This window comes from Lactuca serriola, chromosome 9 (assembly GCF_051521515.1).
Source record: "Lactuca serriola cultivar US96UC23 chromosome 9, Lser_US96UC23_V15, whole genome shotgun sequence".
NCBI lineage: Eukaryota > Viridiplantae > Streptophyta > Magnoliopsida > Asterales > Asteraceae > Lactuca > Lactuca serriola.
This window is the reverse complement of record NC_136416.1, coordinates 527,062-551,313: the sequence shown is the minus strand read 5'-3', so window position 1 is coordinate 551,313 and position 24,252 is coordinate 527,062. Positions and strand designations below refer to the sequence as shown.

Genomic DNA, 24,252 nt, shown 5'->3' with positions numbered 1-24,252 from the left:
TTTTATAGTGGATTACATGTGTCTTCACCTCTACCCCTGCTATCTATGTATTCGTTTTCCTGCTTCTTTCACCGCCCATACACACTTTTCTCGATGTTCCCCACCGCTTTCCATTCTATCATCCACCAATCTACGAACTACCATCCGTTCTTCTATGCCTCATCACTGCCCGATCCTTCCACACCTACCGAATTCTTCTTCTACTCTGATTATCACTCTATCTCTTCCCATTTCATTCCTGCTTTCAAGAAACCATCGGTGATGCCGTCTCTCACCGTCGAAAAATTATTTTGTCAAAATCGTCACAGCAAAAGAAACCTTTAGTGGGTCAAACAAGTTATCGCCAGTCTCTCTTCAGATTCTTCAAAGACGTAGTGTAAATGGTTTTGTGTGTTTTCTCTTCATCTTTTTCTCTCTGTCGCATAAGGTCCACTTTAACATCAACAATTGTACAAGTAAGTTTAAATTTCGTTTTTTTTGTTTTCTTATAATTTGGAGCCCTAATTTGCTTTCATACATTCTTATACTAAATTGAGTGTAATTTTCAGCAGTTAACAAGGTACATGTGATTGAAAATAAGGAAGGACTTGATTTCTCCCATTCCAACTCCCCATTTGTTTTTCTCTCCTATGTTGACGAACATCTGTGGAAATTTGGTCTCAATCGATTGTGCTTGATGATCTTCAGGGAAAAGCTACATTAGAATCGATATATACCACCCCTACCTTTTGATATCTTGAGTAAAAAACCCTTATCCCCTCTCCCTCTTACGTATTCTTAAGTTTTTGTACCTCTAATTAGCATTAGTAATTTAGGTGTTAGTCGATTATAGGTACGAAAAATGAAACTAGACTGCCTTCGTTCTCATTCAAGACATTAATTTTTACTTTCTTTTAGAGGAATTTGAAAATGATGCTAATATGGTTATAAGAGATTCTTATAGAGATGCGGAAAGCGATCATACTTTAGTTAAACATGTCTTCTACATGGTGAAGATCAATCACAGGTGAAATAGGAAAACCCTTCGAATTAGTTATGAATTTTTCTACAGTTAAATAAGACTTTTAGGAAATTTTAGGTTGATTGTGTTCTTTTCACATCCATGTTCATCTTTCTTGGCAGGGCTTTTTCTGTTGAAAGGGCTCCAATTGGTAATTTAATACAAGCTCTTGGAGTCTATTGATGACAAAAAGGTACGGTTTTATTGCTTCTTCAACAAAACAAATAAAATATTAAATCTCAACGACAAAGACTAACATCAAGGGAGGTTCTTAAATAAGTTGTCTTACAAGTAAAAATTATGTAAAGATGAATCTGAAAAGTAACCACGTGGTTAAACTCAATACTTCTGATATAGAATGGAGATAGAAAGAAGTACTTTTAAATCACTTGATGAATTTCAAAGTGTTTCTGACCATCCAAGGGTCTCCCAAACATGTGCACACACAGGCTTTCCATCTTCGTGTCTTTTTTCCAATAGGGCTTGAGTGACCTTGAACTTTTCAAGTCTTCGAACACGTGGGTCGGGAAGAATAATTGGAGGAGGTGGAGGAAGTGAAGCATGATTTCTATTTCCACAATCCAATCGTGGAACATCATCTTCAAGTGGAAAGCTTTTTCCATGGGATTTGGGAGGACCATAGTTAGAATCAGACATCTACAAAATGGGAGAAAATTCAAGTTAGTTGATTGAGTCCTTAATAAAACACCCAAATGAGATATTAAGGCTAGGACCCAACACAATATTCTACAACTCGGAAGAGGGATGTTGTAATCCAGTTGCAGAACATTTGAAGGTAGGTAAATGACAATTTACCGATTTTCACCATGAAAAACGAAAAGGAAATTTAAGTTTTAAATGAATTGAAACTCCTAGATCTTTTGAGATTCATTGAACTTTTCAATGGCATGTTTAATCTCGATTATGCCCTTCAAGTTTGTGACTGGGATGTCGAGGATCACAAACAAGGTGTGGATAACCATGCAAATTAGCTTGGTACTATCGAAGACGTTTATCACCTAATCAATGTGTCGGTTAAACAAACACACTCCATTGATCTGTGATAATCTACGAGCCACCCATTGCCATCCTTCATTGGTCCCATATTAGTGTGTCGGTTAACCACACACGCTCCACTAACGACCAACAAGGTGCAATGTGTAATTTCATGGATTAGCACCAACTCCACATTTTTCCTAAAGTAACTAAGATTTAGGAATTTATAAAAGCATTTAGTTACTTCGTATTTCATTATACTTATAATGGAAGGTTGTGTCATATCCTATGTGACATCCCCTAATTTCTCGGCCAGAAAAGACCGATTTAATTTATGCTTTTTAAAATAAAATCAGAGAAATCTTTTTAAAAGATGTTGCGGAATTAGTCCCCAAACAAAATATGATAAAAGTTTATCAAAACCCTTCATTAAGAAGGTATATGTTTTCCATATATATATATATCAAAACCTCGGGATGTCATGTTCCGATACAGATCCAAAAGCATAAACAAGACATTATAAGCCTTTTAACAGTTATTTACAACTACTGGCCTATAATCCAAAAATCTCTCGTTGTCCTCCGACTATGCTCGGGGTCCACTACCTGTAACATAAAAAGCTGAGTGGGCAGGCTTGGGAGCCTGGTGAGCATATAGGGTTTTCAACCCACAATAATAATAAACTTACTAAGTTCATCAATCAACAATAACCCTGATTACCCGTTCCCGTTATCCTCACTTTATGTCCCTAAACACTTGTCACAAGGGACCTAGCCTAAAGAATATCACCGGGATGGACACTACTGCTAAGGGGTTTCCTCAGCCATACATGTCCTAAAGGCAACCATGAGGGGGATGGAGTACAGCGAATGAACACTCTTAGTTCATTAACACCTACAGGTTGCGGACCTGCTAATGTTTCCCACTGGACTGTCTAGAAAGTCCGTGGTCGTCATCCAAACTCCGCTAGATGACTGGATCTCAAAACACATCGAGGCCTCTCATCAATTTTATTTTATCACACATCACAATCTACCCATGTTCTACCCAACATATTTGTAGATAAAAATACTTATACAGTTTAAAACTTGTATAAAACGTCAACACAACAATCACCTCAAATAAATAATTAATATATTTACACATAGCACATATTATAAGGTAAATACTTCATATCTATGTGTAAAATGAAAGTGACTATACACTCACATGATTTGATGATAATCGGGCAGCAATTCGTTTCCTAAAACGACCGTTTCTAATAAAACCGGGAGTTTTATTGAGAAACCGGGCTTTGTAAAAGTCGGGCTTCGAAACCGAAAAGATAAATTTTCCGGGCTTCTCGGGCACTTCGTGGGGTATTCCGGGCTTTACAATCGATACCGGGGCTTTGCGGAATGTTAATATGAAGAAAATATGGGTTTAGGGGCTAAATATGGCAAAATTCCAAAAATACCCGGGAGGTCTCGCACCCTCCTATTTATAGGGGGAAGCTTCTGATCGGACGGCCAGGAGGCTTCTGATCCGACGGCTGAGAAGGCTCGCAGAGGGGGAGGCTCGCATGAGGGCTGCGCGTGCGAAGGGCTCTCTGGCGGCTTGTGATTGGACCGAGGTCTAGGGTCCGAAGTAGGGGGTTCGTGGCGCCTGCGAGGGTTCGGACTCATGAGTCACTACACACGCGTCGGATGCGAGGCTCGCCACCGAGGCTTCTACGTGTAGTCAGCGGATTGGACCGCAGCTCGGACTCGGAAGGACATGACACGCCTCGCCAGGTGGCTTCGTGACTCAGCAGCTTGGTGACTCAGCAGCTTCGGTGACTCAGCAGCTTCGGTGACTCAGCAGGACACGTGTCACATGCGAGGCAAGGGTGACGTGGCAAAGTGTGACTATGCGAAATTTCTCGGTTTTCACGCCAAAACTTCTAAAATCCATAACTTTCGCATACGAGCTCCGTTTTTGACGTTCTTTATATGCACGCGTAGCTAAAATTACGATCTACAACTTCCGTTTAGACTTCGTCGGCTAATTTTGACTTTAAATTTTATATTATTATTTTTAACAGACCGGGACAGGAAATCCGTTAAAAATTCATAACTTCTTCATCCGACGTCCGTTTTCGTCAGACTTTTTACCGTTGTGCTCCTAATAACGAGACCTTCAATTCTCGTTTAGGTTGTGTCGGCTAAAAATCGCTCGATCTAAAATTCGAGTTTTTAGCTGTCTACTGCTACGCTGAAACTTCGAAAAATCATAACTTCCTCATACGAAGTCAGATTTGGGCGTTCTTTTTATCGAACTTCTCGGTTTAACGAATACTACAACTTTCGTTTAGATTACTAAGGCTAAAAAGTAGTTTATCAAAAACCCACTTTTTACGACATTCAGCACCGTGCCGGTTTTGTCGCGAAACTTCGACAGGTCATAACTTCTTCGTTATAACTCGGATTTTGGTATTCTTTATATCCCCGAAATCCTTGTTTCGACCACTACAACTTTATGTAAAGATATCGGGCTTATCTCACACTTAAATTTTGACGCTTATTTTTATTCTTAATTAATTAAGCCCTAATAATTAAGCATAAAACACATTATTCACATAATATTCACATAACTCCTTTTCATTTCTTCAAAATGAGTTACAAAGGTTAGCCTAGACTATCAACTCGATATAAATGCCTAGGCTAGAAACACGAGTGTTACAATTCTCTCCCCCTTAGGATGATTCCGTCCCCGGAATCATATATCACCAAACAAATGCGGGTGGCGACTCATCATGTCACTCTCCGTTTCCCAAGTGAGATTTGGTCCATTCGTATGTTTCCAGCGCACAAGCACTAAATCGACCATCTTGCGTCATAACTTCATAGTCTTACGGTCAACGATTGCCTCAGGTTCTTCGATCAACCTCTTGTTTTCGTCCAACCTTAACTCAGAAATCGGAATTATGTCGGGCACATCTCCTGTGAACTTTCTCAAATAACACACATGAAAGGTGTTATGAATACCCTCTAGTTCTTCCGGTAACTCTAGCTTGTAAGCTTGATTTCCGATTCTCTGAAGAACTTTAAATGGTCCAATAAACCTTGGACTCAACTTCCCTCTCTTACCAAATCTTATAAGTCCTTTCCACGGTGAGACTTTAAGTAAAACCGAATCTCCAACATCGAAGGATATCGGTTGTCTTTTCTTGTCAGCATAACTCTTTTGTCGATCTTGAGCAGCTAACATCCTTTCCCTTATCACTTTCAACTTTTCAGCAGTCTCATGGACTATTTCAGGTCCCATAAACTGCTTTTCCCCAGCTTCCAGCCAACATGATGGCGTTCGACACTTCTCCCCATACAAAGCGTGATAAGGTGCCATCTTAATGCTTGAGTGGAAACTATTATTATAGGAGAATTCTACTAAAGGTAAGTGTTCATCCCAGTTACCTTGGAATTCTAGGGTACATGCTCTCAGCATATCCTCCAATGTTTGAATTGTTCGCTCGCTCTGACCATCGGTTTGCGGATGGTAAGCTGTACTCAAACACAACTTGGTACCCAATTCCTCTTGTAGACTCCTCCAAAACCTTGAGGTAAAACGGCTATCACGATCGGACACAATCGTTAATGGAACACCGTGAAGCCTCACAATTTCTTTCACGTAAGAATTCGCAAGTTTATCCATAGACCATTTCTCTTTGGCCGCTATGAAATGCGCACTCTTAGTGAAGCGATCAACGACCACCCAAATCATGTCGTGACCATTCCTTGTTCTGGGCAGTTTAGTCACAAAATCCATGGTGATGTCTTCCCATTTACCCATGGGTACGGGTAAAGGTTCTAAACTCCCATACGGTTTCTGATGTTGTGCCTTAACCCTAGCACAAGTTACACACTCGGCCACATACTTAGCAACATCGAGCTTCATCGTCGGCCACCAATAATAGGGTTTTAGATCCCTATACATTTTCGTACTGCCGGGATGAATCGAGTACATGGTCTTGTGAGCTTCTTCCATCAGAAGATCTCTTATTCCGCCCATCTTAGGTACCCAAATTCTATCTTGAAATACCTTCAACCCTTGGTTGTTTGTACCGAACACTAACGTTTTGCCTAAACGTTCTTCCTTTCGGTCATTTTTCTCTAAAGCTTCCTCTTGAGCTTTCTTTATACTTTCCAGAATTGTCGAGACAACTTCAATTCTCAACGCTCTTGGCCTTTTCTTTTCAAGGTTTACCTTCCGACTGAGAGCATCGGCAACAACATTTGCTTTACCAGGGTGGTAAAGTATCTCACAGTCGTAGTCCTTGAGTAACTCTAGCCAGCGTCGTTGCCTCATGTTCAATTCCTTCTGATTAAAGAGATATTGGAGACTCTTATGATCAGTGAAAAGTTTACACTTGGTGCCATAAAGATAATGCCTCCATATCTTTAAGGCAAATACTACCGCTGCCAACTCCAAATCATGAGTGGGGTAGTTCTTTTCATGCTCCTTCAATTGCCTCGATGCATACGCGATCACTTTATCCCTTTGGGTCAGAACACAACCTAACCCAACTCCGGATGCATCGCTATAAACTGCAAAGTCATCAACTCCTTCGGGCAATGAAAGAATCGGTGCTTCACACAATCTCTTCTTCAACTTCTCAAAGGCTTCCTTATGCTTCTCATTCCAAGAATAAGTGGCTCCTTTGTGGGTCAAAGCTGTTAATGGAGTAGCAATCGAAGAAAAGCCTTGGATAAACCTTCGGTAATATCCAGCTAATCCTAAAAAGCTTCGAATCTCCGTAGGACTTTTTGGTTGTTCCCACTTCATTACAGCTTCAATCTTTGCTGGGTCGACCATTATCCCTTCTTGGTTAACCACATGACCTAAAAATTGGACTTCTTGAATCCAAAATTCACACTTGGAGAACTTTGCATACAGCTTCTCCTTTTTCAGGACTTCTAGCACTTCACGCAGATGCTTTTCATGCTCCTGCTTGCTTTTCGAATAAATCAAGATATCATCTATGAATACTATCACGGATTTATCTAAGAATGGTTTACAAACCCTATTCATCAAATCCATGAAAGCTGCTGGGGCATTGGTTAGTCCGAACGACATAACCAAAAATTCATAGTGTCCATATCTCGTTCTAAAAGCAGTCTTTTCGATGTCCTGCTCTCTCACCTTTAGTTGATGGTATCCCGACCTAAGATCGATCTTCGAGAAATAGCTCGAACCCTGCAACTGGTCGAACAAGTCATCGATCCTTGGCAACGGGTACTTGTTCTTTATCGTCACTTTGTTCATCTCTCTGTAATCGATGCACATTCTCATGCTTCCGTCTTTCTTCTTTACAAATAACACAGGGGCTCCCCAGGGTGATGAACTAGGTCGAATGAAACCTTTGTCCAATAACTCCTGAAGTTGTGTCATAAGTTCTTTCATTTCGGTTGGCGCTAATCGATAAGGTGCTTTCGCTATCGGCGTCGTTCCTGGTAACAAGTCGATACGAAATTCTACTTGTCGATCAGGGGGCAATCCGGGAAGATCTTCGGGAAAGACATCCGGATAATCGCACACCACCGGAATATTCTGCACCTCCTTCTTTTCCATCTTGGCATCGATCACGAATGCTAGATATGATGTACATCCCTTGGCCAAACACTTTCTGGCTTTCATTAGGGAAATGATTCCAGAGTTTACTCTGCGTTTGTCTCCGTACACCATAAACGACTCTTTCCCTGGCGGGTTTACTTTTACTATCTTCTTTCTACATAGTATTTCTGCATCATTGGCGCTAAGCCAATCCATTCCTAAAACTATGTCGAATCCATTTAACTCAATAGGCAATAATTCCTCTTGGAACTTATTCCCATCCAAGTCAATGAGGATGTTTTTCATACGATGGCTAACAGGTACAAACTTGCCACTAGCAATCTCGACTAATAAGGCATTAACTAGCCTATCTACAGGCAAAGCTAGCTTTCTACCAAATTCATGCGATATAAAGGAGTAATTGGCTCCAGAATCAAACAAAATTTGGGCAGGCAATTCGTTTACGAGAAAGGTACCTGAAGCGACATCGACTTCTTCTTTTGCAGCTTCAAGTGTCATCTGAAAGGCTCTCGCCTTTGGCTTTGGTGGTAGATTGGGCTTTGCGGCATTCTTCCTCTTTGGACAGTCTTTAAGAACATGCCCTACTTCATGGCACTCAAAACATACCCTCTTGTCGGACGGACACACGTTGGCATAATGCCCAGTCTTACCACATTTGAAGCAAGTCACCTCCTCACTACATCTCCCAGAGTGTTTTCTCTTGCACTTCTCACACCATTTCACTTCACCTCCTCCTCCTCCAAACTTCTTGGACTTAGAAAATTTGCTTTTCTTGTTGGAACCCGAAGTTCCTTCAAATTTTCTCTTTTCACCAACTTCTGCCCTCTCCAGACCCTTCTCCTTGATCTGAACCTCGACATTCTTAGCAGCCCATATGGCGGCTTTTAAAGTGGTTTCTTGCTTAACCATCGGACCAAAGTCCGCTGGTAATCCGAGGGCAAACTTGTTGACCTTAGAGAGTTCAGTTGGAACTAGATGAGGAACTAGCTTCATCTTTTCCATAAAACTGGCAGCGTATTCAGTAACGCTCATCTTTCCTTTCTTTAAATTCTGAAACTCATTATTGATTTCCAGAAGATCCTGCTCAGAGCAGTACTGCAATTTCAGTTGGACCACAAATTCTTCCCAAGACATCTTACTAGCTTCACCCTTGGGCATCGAATCAGCTAGTAACTTCCACCAGCTCAACACACCAGACTTTAACAGAGGAATTGCAAGTGCGGTCTTTTGTTTGTTGCTGCACTCGCAACTTTCAAACATCGTCTCCATTTCGGAGATCCAATTCATGACTTCCACCGGTGTCGGACTCCCAGATAGACACGGCGGTTTGGATGCCATGAAATCTTTGTATTTGCATCCGCGTCCATCAACTCCTCCATCCTGGTTGTTTTGTCTAACTATCGGTGGGTTGGCTTGACCAAGAGTCCCACTGTAGTTCCCTCCTACTGATTGCCCTTCATTCAATACGGGTTGTTCAACAGGCATCGTAGTCTCTTCCCTATGTTGTTGTAGTAATCGCCTTGTCTCCTCCATTTGGCGATCTAACATCATTTGCATCATTGCTTGTACCCCAGCCATCGTCATTGGCTCAGGTGCAACTCCTACAACAGGTACTTGCTCAACTACTTGAGGTTGAGGCTGTTGATCCCTGTTTCCGTTTGCATTTGCAGCTCCACTACGAGTTATGGCCATTACAATCTATATAACGAATAAGGCGAATTTAGGTCTTTATCCTTGTTAGACATGTCAATTCCCTTATCACTCCGAAACGTTTACGTGTTAGTTCTAATCTCGTAATCATACGCTTAGAATCCTACACACATAAGGTTTCCAGATCCGGTCGGCAACAGACCATAGATCCGAACAAATAATGGCACACATGGAAAACACATAGCATTTAGCACATAAGGGCATTTTAGGCATCTTCCCTAAAATAAACTAGTGCTCGTGTCTAGAATATGGTAGACACTCATCTCACAATCATCACTTAGCATTCTAAGTTCAAGTCTAGAAATTCTACAATTTCTTAGTTCGCTTAAACTAATGCTCTGATACCAACTGTGACATCCCCTAATTTCTCGGCCAGAAAAGACCGATTTAATTTATGCTTTTTAAAATAAAATCAGAGAAATCTTTTTAAAAGATGTTGCGGAATTAGTCCCCAAACAAAATATGATAAAAGTTTATCAAAACCCTTCATTAAGAAGGTATATGTTTTCCATATATATATATATCAAAACCTCGGGATGTCATGTTCCGATACAGATCCAAAAGCATAAACAAGACATTATAAGCCTTTCAACAGTTATTTACAACTACTGGCCTATAATCCAAAAATCTCTCGTTGTCCTCCGACTATGCTCGGGGTCCACTACCTGTAACATAAAAAGCTGAGTGGGTCAGGCTTGGGAGCCTGGTGAGCATATAGGGTTTTCAACCCACAATAATAATAAACTTACTAAGTTCATCAATCAACAATAACCCTGATTACCCGTTCCCGTTATCCTCACTTTATGTCCCTAAACACTTGTCACAAGGGACCTAGCCTAAAGAATATCACCGGGATGGACACTACTGCTAAGGGGTTTCCTCAGCCATACATGTCCTAAAGGCAACCATGAGGGGGATGGAGTACAGCGAATGAACACTCTTAGTTCATTAACACCTACAGGTTGCGGACCTGCTAATGTTTCCCACTGGACTGTCTAGAAAGTCCGTGGTCGTCATCCAAACTCCGCTAGATGACTGGATCTCAAAACACATCGAGGCCTCTCATCAATTTTATTTTATCACACATCACAATCTACCCATGTTCTACCCAACATATTTGTAGATAAAAATACTTATACAGTTTAAAACTTGTATAAAACGTCAACACAACAATCACCTCAAATAAATAATTAATATATTTACACATAGCACATATTATAAGGTAAATACTTCATATCTATGTGTAAAATGAAAGTGACTATACACTCACATGATTTGATGATAATCGGGCAGCAATTCGTTTCCTAAAACGACCGTTTCTAATAAAACCGGGAGTTTTATTGAGAAACCGGGCTTTGTAAAAGTCGGGCTTCGAAACCGAAAAGATAAATTTTCCGGGCTTCTCGGGCACTTCGTGGGGTATTCCGGGCTTTACAATCGATACCGGGGCTTTGCGGAATGTTAATATGAAGAAAATATGGGTTTAGGGGCTAAATATGGCAAAATTCCAAAAATACCCGGGAGGTCTCGCACCCTCCTATTTATAGGGGGAAGCTTCTGATCGGACGGCCAGGAGGCTTCTGATCCGACGGCTGAGAAGGCTCGCAGAGGGGGAGGCTCGCATGAGGGCTGCGCGTGCGAAGGGCTCTCTGGCGGCTTGTGATTGGACCGAGGTCTAGGGTCCGAAGTAGGGGGTTCGTGGCGCCTGCGAGGGTTCGGACTCATGAGTCACTACACACGCGTCGGATGCGAGGCTCGCCACCGAGGCTTCTACGTGTAGTCAGCGGATTGGACCGCAGCTCGGACTCGGAAGGACATGACACGCCTCGCCAGGTGGCTTCGTGACTCAGCAGCTTGGTGACTCAGCAGCTTCGGTGACTCAGCAGCTTCGGTGACTCAGCAGGACACGTGTCACATGCGAGGCAAGGGTGACGTGGCAAAGTGTGACTATGCGAAATTTCTCGGTTTTCACGCCAAAACTTCTAAAATCCATAACTTTCGCATACGAGCTCCGTTTTTGACGTTCTTTATATGCACGCGTAGCTAAAATTACGATCTACAACTTCCGTTTAGACTTCGTCGGCTAATTTTGACTTTAAATTTTATATTATTATTTTTAACAGACCGGGACAGGAAATCCGTTAAAAATTCATAACTTCTTCATCCGACGTCCGTTTTCGTCAGACTTTTTACCGTTGTGCTCCTAATAACGAGACCTTCAATTCTCGTTTAGGTTGTGTCGGCTAAAAATCGCTCGATCTAAAATTCGAGTTTTTAGCTGTCTACTGCTACGCTGAAACTTCGAAAAATCATAACTTCCTCATACGAAGTCAGATTTGGGCGTTCTTTTTATCGAACTTCTCGGTTTAACGAATACTACAACTTTCGTTTAGATTACTAAGGCTAAAAAGTAGTTTATCAAAAACCCACTTTTTACGACATTCAGCACCGTGCCGGTTTTGTCGCGAAACTTCGACAGGTCATAACTTCTTCGTTATAACTCGGATTTTGGTATTCTTTATATCCCCGAAATCCTTGTTTCGACCACTACAACTTTATGTAAAGATATCGGGCTTATCTCACACTTAAATTTTGACGCTTATTTTTATTCTTAATTAATTAAGCCCTAATAATTAAGCATAAAACACATTATTCACATAATATTCACATAACTCCTTTTCATTTCTTCAAAATGAGTTACAAAGGTTAGCCTAGACTATCAACTCGATATAAATGCCTAGGCTAGAAACACGAGTGTTACATCCTACCCGTTCGGCTAACGACCCTCCACTAGTCAAGAGTGCGGTGGGTAAGAGTGGATACCCATTCAATCGCCATTTTATAGGCAATTTCCTTAAACACCCCTTATAGAATAGCTTCGTGAATGAAGCCTACTAACGGTAAGACTGGCCTTTTACTTATACTTATATAATATATTAGACTTTTAATTTTATATAGTATAAGGGTGTATTTTACACTTTTAAAGTACTATGTGGTCTAATTTAACAAAATTATACTTTTAATTTAATTAAATACAAACCATCTCATTATGGATTTATTAACTCTCTTTCAATTATACACTTAATTAATTTAATAAAACCATAAGGGTGTAATTTGAACTTTTCAAAATACTAGGGTTTAGAATTTAATATTTTCAAAATTAATACTTTTTACTTAAATGTTAAATTCCAAAACTTGAGGACAAATTTTGAAACTTTTCAAAACTGTAGGGATTAGAATTTAAATATTTCAAAATTAAACTTTTAATCAAAAATTTAAATTCCAAAACTTGAGGACAAGTTTTGAAACTTTTCAAAACTTCCTAGATCAAATTACAAATAATTCAATTAATCAAATAATTAGTGATTATCTAAATTTGACCTAATTCAATTTCCTTACAAGATAATTCAAATCAAAACTACAAATAATTAATCTTTATCTTATAAAACAAGTAATTATCTTAATTTTGACAATTATCTACTATTTGGATTAGGGTAATCAATACCATAATGAAAAAAAGCGGATTTTATCTGGAAAAACAATTTATGGTAATTATCCAAATCAAAATATGGCAAAAATTTCGAGATTGGCCGTCAGAACTGAGCTCACGTCGTGAGCCTTGTCAGAACCCAAAAAACGAATTTTTTTTTCATCTTTGAATGATCAAACATAGCATCAAATACATTAGATAAATAGCATAGGCTCTGATACCACTGATGGGTTTTGAGCATTACATTAATTCTATGGTGTACATGCAAACCCTAAAGCTTTGGATCTAGTTTATCTAGTTGTACATGCAATAATCATCCAAAGCTCATAAACCTTAGATCTAGCATACTATAATTGAAATTAACATATGATTAGGGTTTAGATCTTACCTTGATTGTTATGTAGCAATAACAATCACAAAACTTCTTAATCTTGACTTCTGAAAGCTTAGTGTCTCAAATGTTGCACCTTTAATGGAGTCAAAAACACCATAAGCAACAAGACGAACAAGGAGAAAGGGAAGAGGCACCAAAAATGTTCTAGGGTTTCTCTTAGAAGTTTAGGGATGTTTTTAGCTTGCCCAGGGGTTCCATTTATACTTAGGCTTCTAGGGTTACCAACTAGGAAACCCTAATCCAACTGCTTAATCCTTAAGCAGCCCAAAGACCCTTCCAGAAGGCCCTTGGACGATTTCTATATGGACCTCCATATAGAATTCGTCCATGCTTCCTTTATGGATCCTAAGCCGAACTTTGTAACTATCTTATAATTACAGTATCAGTACCCTTTATTTAATTAATCTCTTTTAGCCACAAAATTAATTCTTAATTAATTCTTAACTAATATTAATTAAACAATATGATTTGTCCTTTAATATATTATTCTTATAATATATTAATAAATTATAATTAATCCTCTTTCTCCTTAATTCATCATATCAGTTGCTATGGTGAAGACAAGTCAAAAGGATCATGCTCATAATCGGGTCAAGTACATACCAAAATAGTTATGGGCTTAGACACTTAATCCAACAGAGAAAAGCAACTATAAACCTCTCCATTCCTTAAGATCAAAGTAGGATGTCTTAATATGATCATTTAAGAAGTACAATGCAATATTTTAGTTTCAAAATTAAAAAAAAAACAAAAAAAAAACAAATACGTTTAATATTATAAAGTTCATTGTTATTGTTATAGTAATGAACTATTAAAACGAGATCAATTATGGTAAACAACTTCTAAGTTAGCTATCTTCTTTTCCTTACTTCTACTTATTATATAAGCTTCTTTTCCCTTTTAACCTTTATACTCAAGTTAAATGTTAAATTACTCCTTCCATTTCCAACATTCTTAGGTCAAGATTCGGTATCTAGAAATGTGAAAAAAAGGTGAAAGAAGGTACAGAGCTATAGTGGCGATGGAATTTCAAAATAAGCGACTAATCTACATGTTTTTCTTTTCTTTCTTTTTGTTGTTTTAAATCTTTGCGATTCATCCGTTTTTTTGGCATATCCAACCCCGCAAAACGGGGTTCTTCCCTAGCTGATATTAAAAATAAAAGATATGTTCTATACCGGATTAAGTTAATATCACGTAAATTGTCTTTTTTTTTTCCAACACTTAGCGCCCCTTAAATGATATAGGGCTATAGGCTAATTTATTTTTTCATCTTTGCCATTATTTACACCAATATTAAAATATCTATATTTGTTTTAATACATAATTATCTTTTATTTTTTTATTACTTTTATACTATCATCTTTATTTTCTAGGAGGGGTTATAAAATCAAAAAATATTATTTTCCTAACGAGCATTCTACAAAAAAAAGAATCAACATATTACAACTTCAAACAAATGTATATAAAATCGAAAAATATTATTTTTAATCTTTGTCGTTATATACACTAATATTATTTCTTTTATACAAATTAAAAAAATATATTATCTTTTTAAGATAGTATCTTTTTTTAACAAAAAAATTCCAACTTCAAACTATGGTATATAAAATCGCAAATATATTATTGTCCAATAAAAATATTCAAACTGATCGCTTATCAATTTTTCTTCTTCAGCCATTCCATCTTTCAAGATACTTTCCAACACTAAGAAATCAGTTATACGTCGAACTAGTAATTTAAATATTTTTATTGGACAATACTTTATTTGTGATTTGATATATATTAATTTGAAGTTGTATTTATTTTGTTAAGTGATTGGATGTGTAATAATAGTTTATCTAATTAATATATTTATCAAAAAATGATTAGAAAATCTTTTTATTCAAATGAGGGTGGATCTTTACTTCTTAAAAGGAATTAGGTATTAGAAAAATTAAATATAAAATGACTCTGCGATGTAAAGAATAACAAAGAAGAAATAAAAAAAAAATTAAAAAAAAAAGGTTAGTTCAGGTCGTTTAAATGAGTCCCAAATACAAGGAAAAAAATATTTTACAAGTTTTAGGTTGTGTTTGGCGCGCCAAAGCTAACTGATAAGCTAGCTTATTTTTCGAGTTTTTTATGTTGTCGTGTTTGGTAAAGCTACTTAGACTAGCTTTTTATGAGCCTTTTTAAAATTTTCCAAATACACCTCTTAATTAATTATAAAAATACATACTCTTACATGTCTTTTTATGTAATTTTATATATTTCAGCTAGTTTTACCAAACGTTATTTTTCTATCAGCTAACTTTTCAGCTAGAAGCTAGCTTTTTATTTAACAGCTAGTTTTTCAACTAATACGTCAAACATACCCTTAATGTTAATTAAAAATGGTAAGTAAGTATCAGCCCATATTAAAATGGTTAATTAGATAAGGGTAAAACTGGAAATATATATGAATTTAAGTGGATGGATTAATAGTTGCAGTGGAAGAATCAACCTCCTTTCATAAAAGGAGATGCTATGAAAGGAGATGCTAATTGAATAATTGAGTATCCTAAATCCAAGGGAGAAAATCATGTGAAGCTTTGACCAGCCTCTCTCCAGCCGTGCTCTTCAAGGAAATCTTATCTCTCTCTCTCTCTTCCTCTTTTCTTTGGTTTTGATGATGACATTCAATGTCTTGGCAAATTGGCAATTCCCCACCCACCCTTACATATATAAAATATATATATATATATATATATATATATATATATATATATATATATATATATATATATATATATATATATATATATATATATATATATATGTACATGTATTCTTGCTTTTTCGTCATCCAAGGTTCTACAACTGCTTGCTCTGCAACTCCCTCCCACCTTCATCCAATCATAAACTAATTACACTGTGAGCTCTGATTTCTTATATTTTAGCAGCAACTTTAAATTTTCTATTTATTTTCTCATGGATTGTGTGATATAGAGGGAATGGAAAACAAACCATCACCTTATGTATCTATCAGTCCATTCATAATATACATACTCCTATATCACAAGCTGGGTTTTCTTTTAACATCGATCGTCTCTTTCACCTGACTCTGCCTCCGCAGATAAATAATTTTATTTATTTATTTATTTGATCAATTCGGATTCGGTTTGGCATCTGGATCTGTTTCATCCGTTGGAATTACGCAACGTGAGTCAAACCCTAAAACCATCTAATCTAATCTGATTAACATCATTTGCCTCGTTTAATGTCTTATTGCTCTGTCTGGTACGTCTTACTTTCATTCATGGCATTTCCATGATCCGGTCCGTTTACTTTTCCTTCACACTTTCCCTGCCTTGCTTTACAGTAGATATTCCTTCTTTTAGTTTTGTTTCACTTTACTCTTTTTGTTACTAAAAATTAACTCGGATTTGATTTCCCGATATTTGCATTCTGATTTTTATTTTTTTTTAATTTTTTTTTCTACAGACAGGTGGTACATCATTTTGGCTGCAAATCTAGCACTTGAACGGAGTCTACAGGATGAGCTCCGGTGGTAAAGGAAAGGAAAAGGCCGAGCCCTCTAACTCCACCACCACCACCGACGGCGCTGATGGTGATGGTGATGGTTTACAACCTGAACAAGAATCCCGATCAAACAGGAAAAAAGAAAAAGAGACCCCCAATGCCAATAGTGTCCCATTCTACAAGCTGTTTGCTTTTGCTGATTCCACTGATTACATGCTGATGATCGCTGGTACCATAGGCGCCATCGGTAATGGAGCTTGCATGCCCCTCATGACTATTCTTTTCGGCGACCTTATAGATTCTTTTGGTGAGAACCAGAATAACGACGATGTCGTCCGTGTTGTTTCCAAGGTACGTATAGCTTATATGTATGTTTAATTGGTTATTGGTGGGCTAGGCAGAATGTTTTATGACAAAGTACAAGTATTATTAATTGTTAGGTATCGCTGAAATTTGTTTACCTGGCTATTGGGGCTGGTTTGGCAGCCTTCTTCCGTAAGTAGATCAAATCCTAGCTATTTCTTAAAACTTGGTTATATGGATCTATATATCAGCCTTTTCTAATTAGGCATGTTATGTATGTACGTATGTAGAGGTGTCAATGTGGATGGTAACGGGAGAAAGACAGGCTGCAAGAATAAGGAATCTGTATCTAAAAACCATATTGAGACAAGATGTGTCCTTCTTTGACAAGGAAACAAACACAGGGGAGGTTGTTGGCAGGATGTCTGGGGATACCGTCCTCATACAAGATGCCATGGGGGAAAAGGTTCTTAATTTAATTTCTATAACTAGTTACATTATTATTATTATTATTATTATTATTATTATTATTATTATTATTATTACTATAACTAGTTGTTGGTTTTGTTTGCAGGTTGGAAAATTCACTCAGCTACTGGCAACATTTGTGGGAGGTTTTGTGATAGCATTTGTGAAGGGATGGCTTCTTACGCTTGTCATGTTAACCTCGATTCCTCCATTGGTGATTTCTGGTGGAATGATGTCACTACTTATATCCAAGATGGCATCACGGGGACAAACCGCTTATGCTAAAGCAGCCAATGTAGTCGAACAGACAATCGGCTCAATCAGGACGGTAATATATATATATATATATATATATATATATATATATATATATATATATATATCATGCTATATGATTGGTTTTTAAAAAATATAAAATAAAATAGGTTGCTTCGTTCACCGGGGAGAAAAAAGCTGTTGCGGATTACAATAAATCGCTTGTAGATGCTTACAAGTCTGGTGTGAATGAAGGCCTGGCTGCTGGGCTTGGTTTTGGAACGATGATGTTGATCGTGTTCTGTAGTTATGCCTTGGCTGTTTGGTATGGTGCAAAGATGATACTGGAAAAAGGCTACACCGGGGGGGATGTGGTCAACGTAATTTTTGCAGTGCTCACCGGATCCATGTACGTGATTTCTTTCTTTCTTTTGTCTTTCTTGAATCTTAAATCTCAAATCTCAACTAAATAGGTAAATAAATAAATTGTGTGCCCTGCAGGTCTCTTGGTCAGGCGTCTCCCTGTTTGAGTGCATTTGCTGCTGGCCGAGCAGCAGCATACAAGATGTTTGAAACCATAAACAGAAAGCCTGAAATAGATGCATACGACACAAAAGGGAAAGTACTGAGTGATATCCGTGGTGATGTGGAGTTAAAGGATGTGTATTTTAGTTATCCTGCAAGACCAGATGAGGAAATATTTAGTGGCTTCTCTCTTTTCATCCCTAGTGGGACGACTGCAGCTTTGGTAGGAGAAAGTGGAAGTGGAAAGTCAACTGTGATCAGCCTGATTGAGAGATTTTATGATCCTAAAGCAGGGGAAGTTCTCATCGATGATATTAATCTCAAACAATTCCAGCTGAAATGGATAAGGGAGAAAATTGGTCTTGTTAGCCAAGAACCGGTCCTGTTTGCATCCAGCATCAAGGATAACATCATGTACGGGAAAGATGGTGCGTCTATGGATGAGATTAGAGTTGCGGTCGAGCTAGCAAATGCTGCTAAATTTATCGATAAACTACCTCAGGTCCGTTTCTATTTGCCATTTGCCATTTGCTTTGCTTGCTTGTTATATATATAATTTATTACTGATATTGATTTTGTTTGTTTGTTTGTTTGTTTGTTTAACTAGGGCCTGGACACCATGGTTGGTGAGCATGGAACACAGCTTTCTGGTGGACAGAAGCAAAGAATTGCCATAGCCAGAGCAATTCTTAAAGATCCCAGAATCCTACTCCTTGATGAAGCAACAAGTGCACTGGATGCAGAATCTGAGAGAGTTGTGCAGGAGGCGTTGGACAGGATTATGGTGAATAGGACAACCATCATTGTAGCACATCGTCTAAGCACAGTAAGAAATGCCGACATGATTGCAGTCATTCATAGGGGAAAGATGGTTGAGAAAGGTAGATCCCTACTCCTAGTTTAATTCACATACAAAACATCATCACCATGGCTAAGGGCTTATGAATTGTGGGTTGCAGGATCACATTTGGAGCTAGTCAAGGATCCTGAAGGAGCATACGCTCAACTTATAAAACTGCAAGAAGTTAGTAGGGACTCAAGAAAGCAGCAGCTGGGGTCAGAGGACCCCCCAACCCCAAGTAGTGATAATAAAAGGTACCTGCGGTCGATAAGCCGAGGATCATCATCTAGCATAGGAAACAGCAGCCGGCACTCGATTTCCAACTCTTTTGGCATGCCTACACAACTCGCTGTGGCTGCTGAATCCATGGATGTTGAAGCTGCTTCAGACGAAGAAAAGGCAGCACCCAAAGTGCCACTCCGACGACTTGCCTATCTCAACAAGCCAGAGATACCGGTACTCATAATGGGTACCATAGCTGCTATCGTCAATGGAGCAGTCCTCCCGGTTTTTGGCATTCTGATTTCCAGCATGATCAAGACATTCTATGAGCCCCCACATAAAATGAAAAAGGATGCTCGATTCTGGGCTCTAATGTATGTAGTCCTCGGGGTGGTATCTTTTTTAGCTTATCCTGGGAGATCATATTTTTTCTCTATTGCTGGTTCTAAGCTAATAAGAAGGATCAGATCTCTATGCTTTGAGAAGGTGATACGGATGGAAGTGGGTTGGTTTGATAAGCCAGAAAACTCCAGCGGGGCAATCGGTGCCAGGCTGTCGGCAGATGCAGCCAGCCTTCGTGGTTTGGTCGGCGATGCACTTGCTCAGCTTGTTCAGGATTCATCGTCTGCTGCTGCTGGTTTAGCCATTGCATTTGTAGCATGCTGGCAGTTGGCTCTCATCATGCTTGCTCTCATCCCTCTCATAGGACTCAATGGATTTGTTCAGGTGAAATTCATGAAAGGCTTCAGTGCGGATGCTAAGATGATGTATGAGGAAGCAAGCCAGGTGGCAAACGATGCGGTTGGGAGCATAAGGACGGTCGCGTCTTTTTGCGCAGAAGAGAAAGTAATGCAACTTTACAGAAATAAATGCGAGGGTCCCAAGAAAGCGGGGATACAGCAAGGTTTGATCAGCGGGATTGGGTTTGGAGTGTCATTTTTCTTGCTTTTCTGTGTGTATGCAGCAAGCTTTTATGCTGGGGCTCGGCTTGTTGAGGCTGGAAAGACCACCTTCTCAGATGTTTTCAGGGTATTCTTTGCTCTCACGATGGCAGCCATAGCAGTGTCCCAGTCAAGCTCATTTGCCCCAGATACAAGCAAAGCCAAGACTTCTGCTGTCTCTGTGTTTGCCATTCTAGACCGCAAGTCAGAGATAGACCCAAGTGATGAATCCGGAACGACATTGGATAATGTCAAGGGGGAAATCGAGCTTCGTCACATCAGCTTCAAGTATCCCACCAGACCTGATGTTCAGATATTCCGTGATCTATGCTTAACCATCCACAGTGGCAAGGTACCTACCTGGTTTAATTTAATCTAATTATTTACCTCTTGATGTTGATGTTGATGTTGGTGTTGGTGTTGATGTTGATGTTCATCAGACAGTGGCATTGGTTGGAGAGAGTGGAAGTGGGAAATCAACAGTGATCTCGCTGTTGCAAAGATTTTATAATCCAGACTCTGGCAGTATCACGCTGGATGGGATCGAGATACAAAAGTTTCAACTCAAGTGGCTGAGGCTGCAGATGGGTCTGGTGAGCCAAGAGCCAATCTTGTTCAATGACACCATCCGATCCAACATTGCTTATGGAAAAGATGGTGATGCCACAGAGTCTGAAATAATAGCTGCTTCCGAGTTGGCAAATGCCCACAAGTTCATCAGCAGCTTACACCAGGTCAGTCATCAGACCATCTATTAGCACTATTATTTGAAATATATATATATATATATATATATATATATATATATATATATATATTATCTCTCTGTCTCTGATATAATAATGGATATGAATGAAAAATTAGGGCTATGACACGGTGGTAGGGGAAAGAGGGGTGCAGATGTCGGGTGGGCAGAAGCAGAGAGTGGCGATTGCAAGGGCTATTGTGAAAAGTCCAAAGATACTATTGTTGGATGAGGCTACAAGTGCACTGGATGCAGAGTCAGAAAGGGTGGTTCAAGATGCGTTGGACAGAGTGATGGTCAACAGGACCACAGTTGTGGTTGCTCATAGGTTGTCCACCATCAAGGGAGCTGATGTCATTGCGGTGGTCAAGAATGGAGTCATTGTTGAGAAAGGGAAGCATGAAAAACTAATTAATATCAAGGATGGATTCTATGCATCTTTAGTTGCTCTTCACATGACCGCTTCCACTTAAATTTATATTTTGAGCTATTAACCAATTGAATTAAATTGTATTCCATTTTGTTTTCTGTAATATCCAAATATGAAGTTTGTAAAGTTTTGAAGAAAATAGAATGAACAACTGCTTTGTTGAAAACATGTCTTGAAGATTAGAATCATTTTTTGTAATATCCAAAGTATCAACATTCAACAAAGAATCATGTATTTCATTTCCTTTAACCAAAAATATTCTGTCCTGTTGGATATTACAGTTTGGTGGTTGACTACATGTAGTTTTCAAACATATTATTAGTATTTACAAAATGCATAACATAAAATAAAAGAGATTGAGAGTCATAATAACCTCTTCACAATCACAATCACAATCAGAATCACATCCTCCTTATTCTTATGACTTACGAGCCAACCAGCATCATAAAAATAGAATTCCCTTTTTCCTACACGCTAGCTACTCACTTTAAACCTAAAAGCTGTGTCATATTGTTCACGTACCAAAAGAAAGTGACAAAACCAGTGTAGACCTCCTCTGTCTTTCTAAAAATACAAACAACTGAAACTGAACTTCACGTCCCTTTTTCCAGATATCAACCTCCCACCCATCATCATAAGTATGTCATGTCAAACTTCCCTTCCTACATAATTTGATTTCCATCATCATGTATACTGAATGTTAATAAAATAAAGCTGTCCTATCATTCACATAAGATGAGGTTGATATTTATTTTGTAAATAATATTTGTTGTTAGCATTTTCATACAACAAAGTGATAAGCATGAATTCACCAACTATATATCTTGTGTCATTTGGAGATAAAAGATTATTTATGAGGGGAGGAGAGGGGAGGGGATGACATACCAACTTTATTCTCTCTAAGAAGGATAAGGAAGCATCTTGCAATTAAAACTATCATGCAAAAGCTGGTTGATAGCGTCCCTGAATTTGAGATAGTCATCAATGGTGTTGTAAACCTGATGAGAAATCCTAGCATAGCCGGTGATAAAATCAGCACTACCACCCTCGACCTCCTCTGCTGCTGCTGTGTCTTTCAATGGCTGGTAGTGTATAGGAACTTCCACCTTAAATTGGTCTCTCAGATGATTTCTTAACCTAGAAGCATCACCATCGCTTAAAACCCCCAATGAAGAAGGCAGGCCGACCATGGCCATGCTAGGACACATTTCAGGAGGCGACCCCAGGCTGGTCCCCCAAGCCTTAGCCAGCATCTCTGCCATTTCAACAACAGCTTCATGATTCCTATCCCTAATTCCATCCATCCCCCCTTCAAACCTGTTGATGAAATCTATAACCTCCGGGACAAGCAGCTGAGAGCTGTAATCCCGTGTACCTATCCAGGCACTCTCTATGGCGAGTCCATTTCCATATTCATGCGACACCACAGGGTGGTGCAGCTCCGAGGAGGATAAAGAAGATTTCCGGCAGTAAAGAAGAGCCACGGATGGTGGGCAGAAAAACCACTTGTGTAAGTTACTGACGTAGAAATCAGCCCCTATATCCTTCACATCAACCGAGACACTACCAACCGCGTGGGCAGCATCCACAAACACCTGGCTCACTCCTTCTTCCCTGCAAATCTTTACCAACTCACGAACTGGAATTATGAGAGAGGGCATGGAGGTTATGTGATCAATTATGGCTAACCTAACTTTCCTACCGTTGGCCTTGCCCCTTGCCAAACCCTTTCTAAATTCGGAGATTATTTCTTCGTTGGACTTGATAGGGAAAGGAAGATGTACCACGATGACGGAGCCACCTGCACGGGTCACATAAGCCTCGATGGATTTCTTCACGGCTTGGAAAGCACAGTGAAGCATGACGACAGCGTCTCCTTTGTGGAAACGGCCTTCCGCGAATGCCCATCCAACCTGCTGGAGAACAATCGCTGCGGCGGTGGTGGCATTGTCAACGATTGATACTTCAGAGACGTCATCGGCGTTGATAATGTCCTTGATTAGGGTTCGGGAACGGAGGATTTGGGTGGGTAGTTGGTTGAAGAAGAAATCGTCGGGTTGTTGAAGAAACTTGAGCTGCCACCGTTTCTGGGCTGCGATGATGGAACCTGGGCAGCTGCCGAAGCTGCCGTTGTTTAGACGGGCAACGCCATGCTGGTGATGGGCGAATTCTTGTTGAATTTGGGATTGAGTAATGAATGATGATAGTTTAGGTTTCTTCGGAAGATGGATATGGTTGCTGTTCTCTTCGGGGTCGTCTCTATGGTTTCTAATTTCACCCATTTTCTCTGTATCTTGTTCCTAGGGTTTCATGTGAAGGGCTGCACTGTTTGTGTCAAATTAGCACCGGACAGAAACCGGATGCCTTTCTTTTTCTTTTTATTCATTAGACCAGGGAGTGGTTCATTACTAGACGGAGGGGGTGGGGTCTGGACAGCACTCTTCTTACCATGTTAGCAGAAAGTGTACCTGGGTGCGATAGAGAGAACACTGCGGCCTCTAAGAGATCATTCTTTCAAACAACGTAATTGGTTTCTTTTTCTTACCTCCTTCTAATTGGTCCTTTTTATTTATTAAAAAAATAAATAAATAATACTTAATTATGGCATCACTCCTTAGGTGTGGTATGAAACCACATTTTTATGGTAACAGGTGAGGTGGCGCCTACGTGTCATTGCGGTTTCATGAGGGAGTGCGGAACCACTCCCTCCAACCTTATTGTGCGATCATCACATTTCTTGTGTTCAAAGTCATATATATATATATATATATATATATATATATATATATATATAGAGAGAGAGAGAGAGAGAGAGAGAGAGAGATAATCATTTGAGAAC

The 24,252-nt window shown here is 39.2% G+C and overlaps 2 protein-coding genes across 2 annotated transcripts; one reads left to right on the top strand and one right to left on the bottom strand.

The window, feature by feature from the left end:
- The first annotated feature begins 15,963 nt into the window (after positions 1 to 15,963).
- On the top strand, positions 15,964 to 21,579 carry LOC145076653 (ABC transporter B family member 11-like). Its single transcript, XM_079022463.1, has 11 exons — positions 15,964 to 16,074; positions 16,645 to 17,034; positions 17,124 to 17,178; positions 17,277 to 17,452; positions 17,561 to 17,782; positions 17,880 to 18,118; positions 18,211 to 18,736; positions 18,842 to 19,115; positions 19,194 to 20,590; positions 20,679 to 20,972; positions 21,103 to 21,579. Exons 2-11 carry the CDS (start codon positions 16,699 to 16,701, stop codon positions 21,454 to 21,456), a joined length of 3,873 nt encoding a protein of 1,290 aa, XP_078878589.1. The 5' UTR covers positions 15,964 to 16,074; positions 16,645 to 16,698; the 3' UTR covers positions 21,457 to 21,579.
- A 137-nt stretch (positions 21,580 to 21,716) lies between these two features.
- LCD (Pyridoxal phosphate (PLP)-dependent transferases superfamily protein) lies at positions 21,717 to 23,850 on the bottom strand. Its single transcript, XM_079022464.1, has 2 exons — positions 22,299 to 23,850; positions 21,717 to 22,075 (listed from the first exon to the last, which is right to left on the bottom strand). The coding sequence occupies exon 1, from the start codon at positions 23,693 to 23,695 to the stop codon at positions 22,313 to 22,315; it is 1,383 nt and encodes a 460-aa protein (XP_078878590.1). The 5' UTR covers positions 23,696 to 23,850; the 3' UTR covers positions 21,717 to 22,075; positions 22,299 to 22,312.
- Between the last annotated feature and the right edge of the window lie 402 nt (positions 23,851 to 24,252).

Coding starts and splice junctions, on each gene's coding strand:
- LOC145076653 (XM_079022463.1), top strand. CDS start 16,699: ATGAGCTCCGGTGGTAAAGGAAAGGAAAAGGCCGAGCCCTCTAACTCC. Junction 18,119..18,210: donor GCAGTGCTCACCGGATCCAT/GTACGTGATTTC, acceptor TGTGCCCTGCAG/GTCTCTTGGTCAGGCGTCTC. Junction 18,737..18,841: donor TTATCGATAAACTACCTCAG/GTCCGTTTCTAT, acceptor TTGTTTAACTAG/GGCCTGGACACCATGGTTGG.
- LCD (XM_079022464.1), bottom strand. CDS start 23,695: ATGGGTGAAATTAGAAACCATAGAGACGACCCCGAAGAGAACAGCAAC.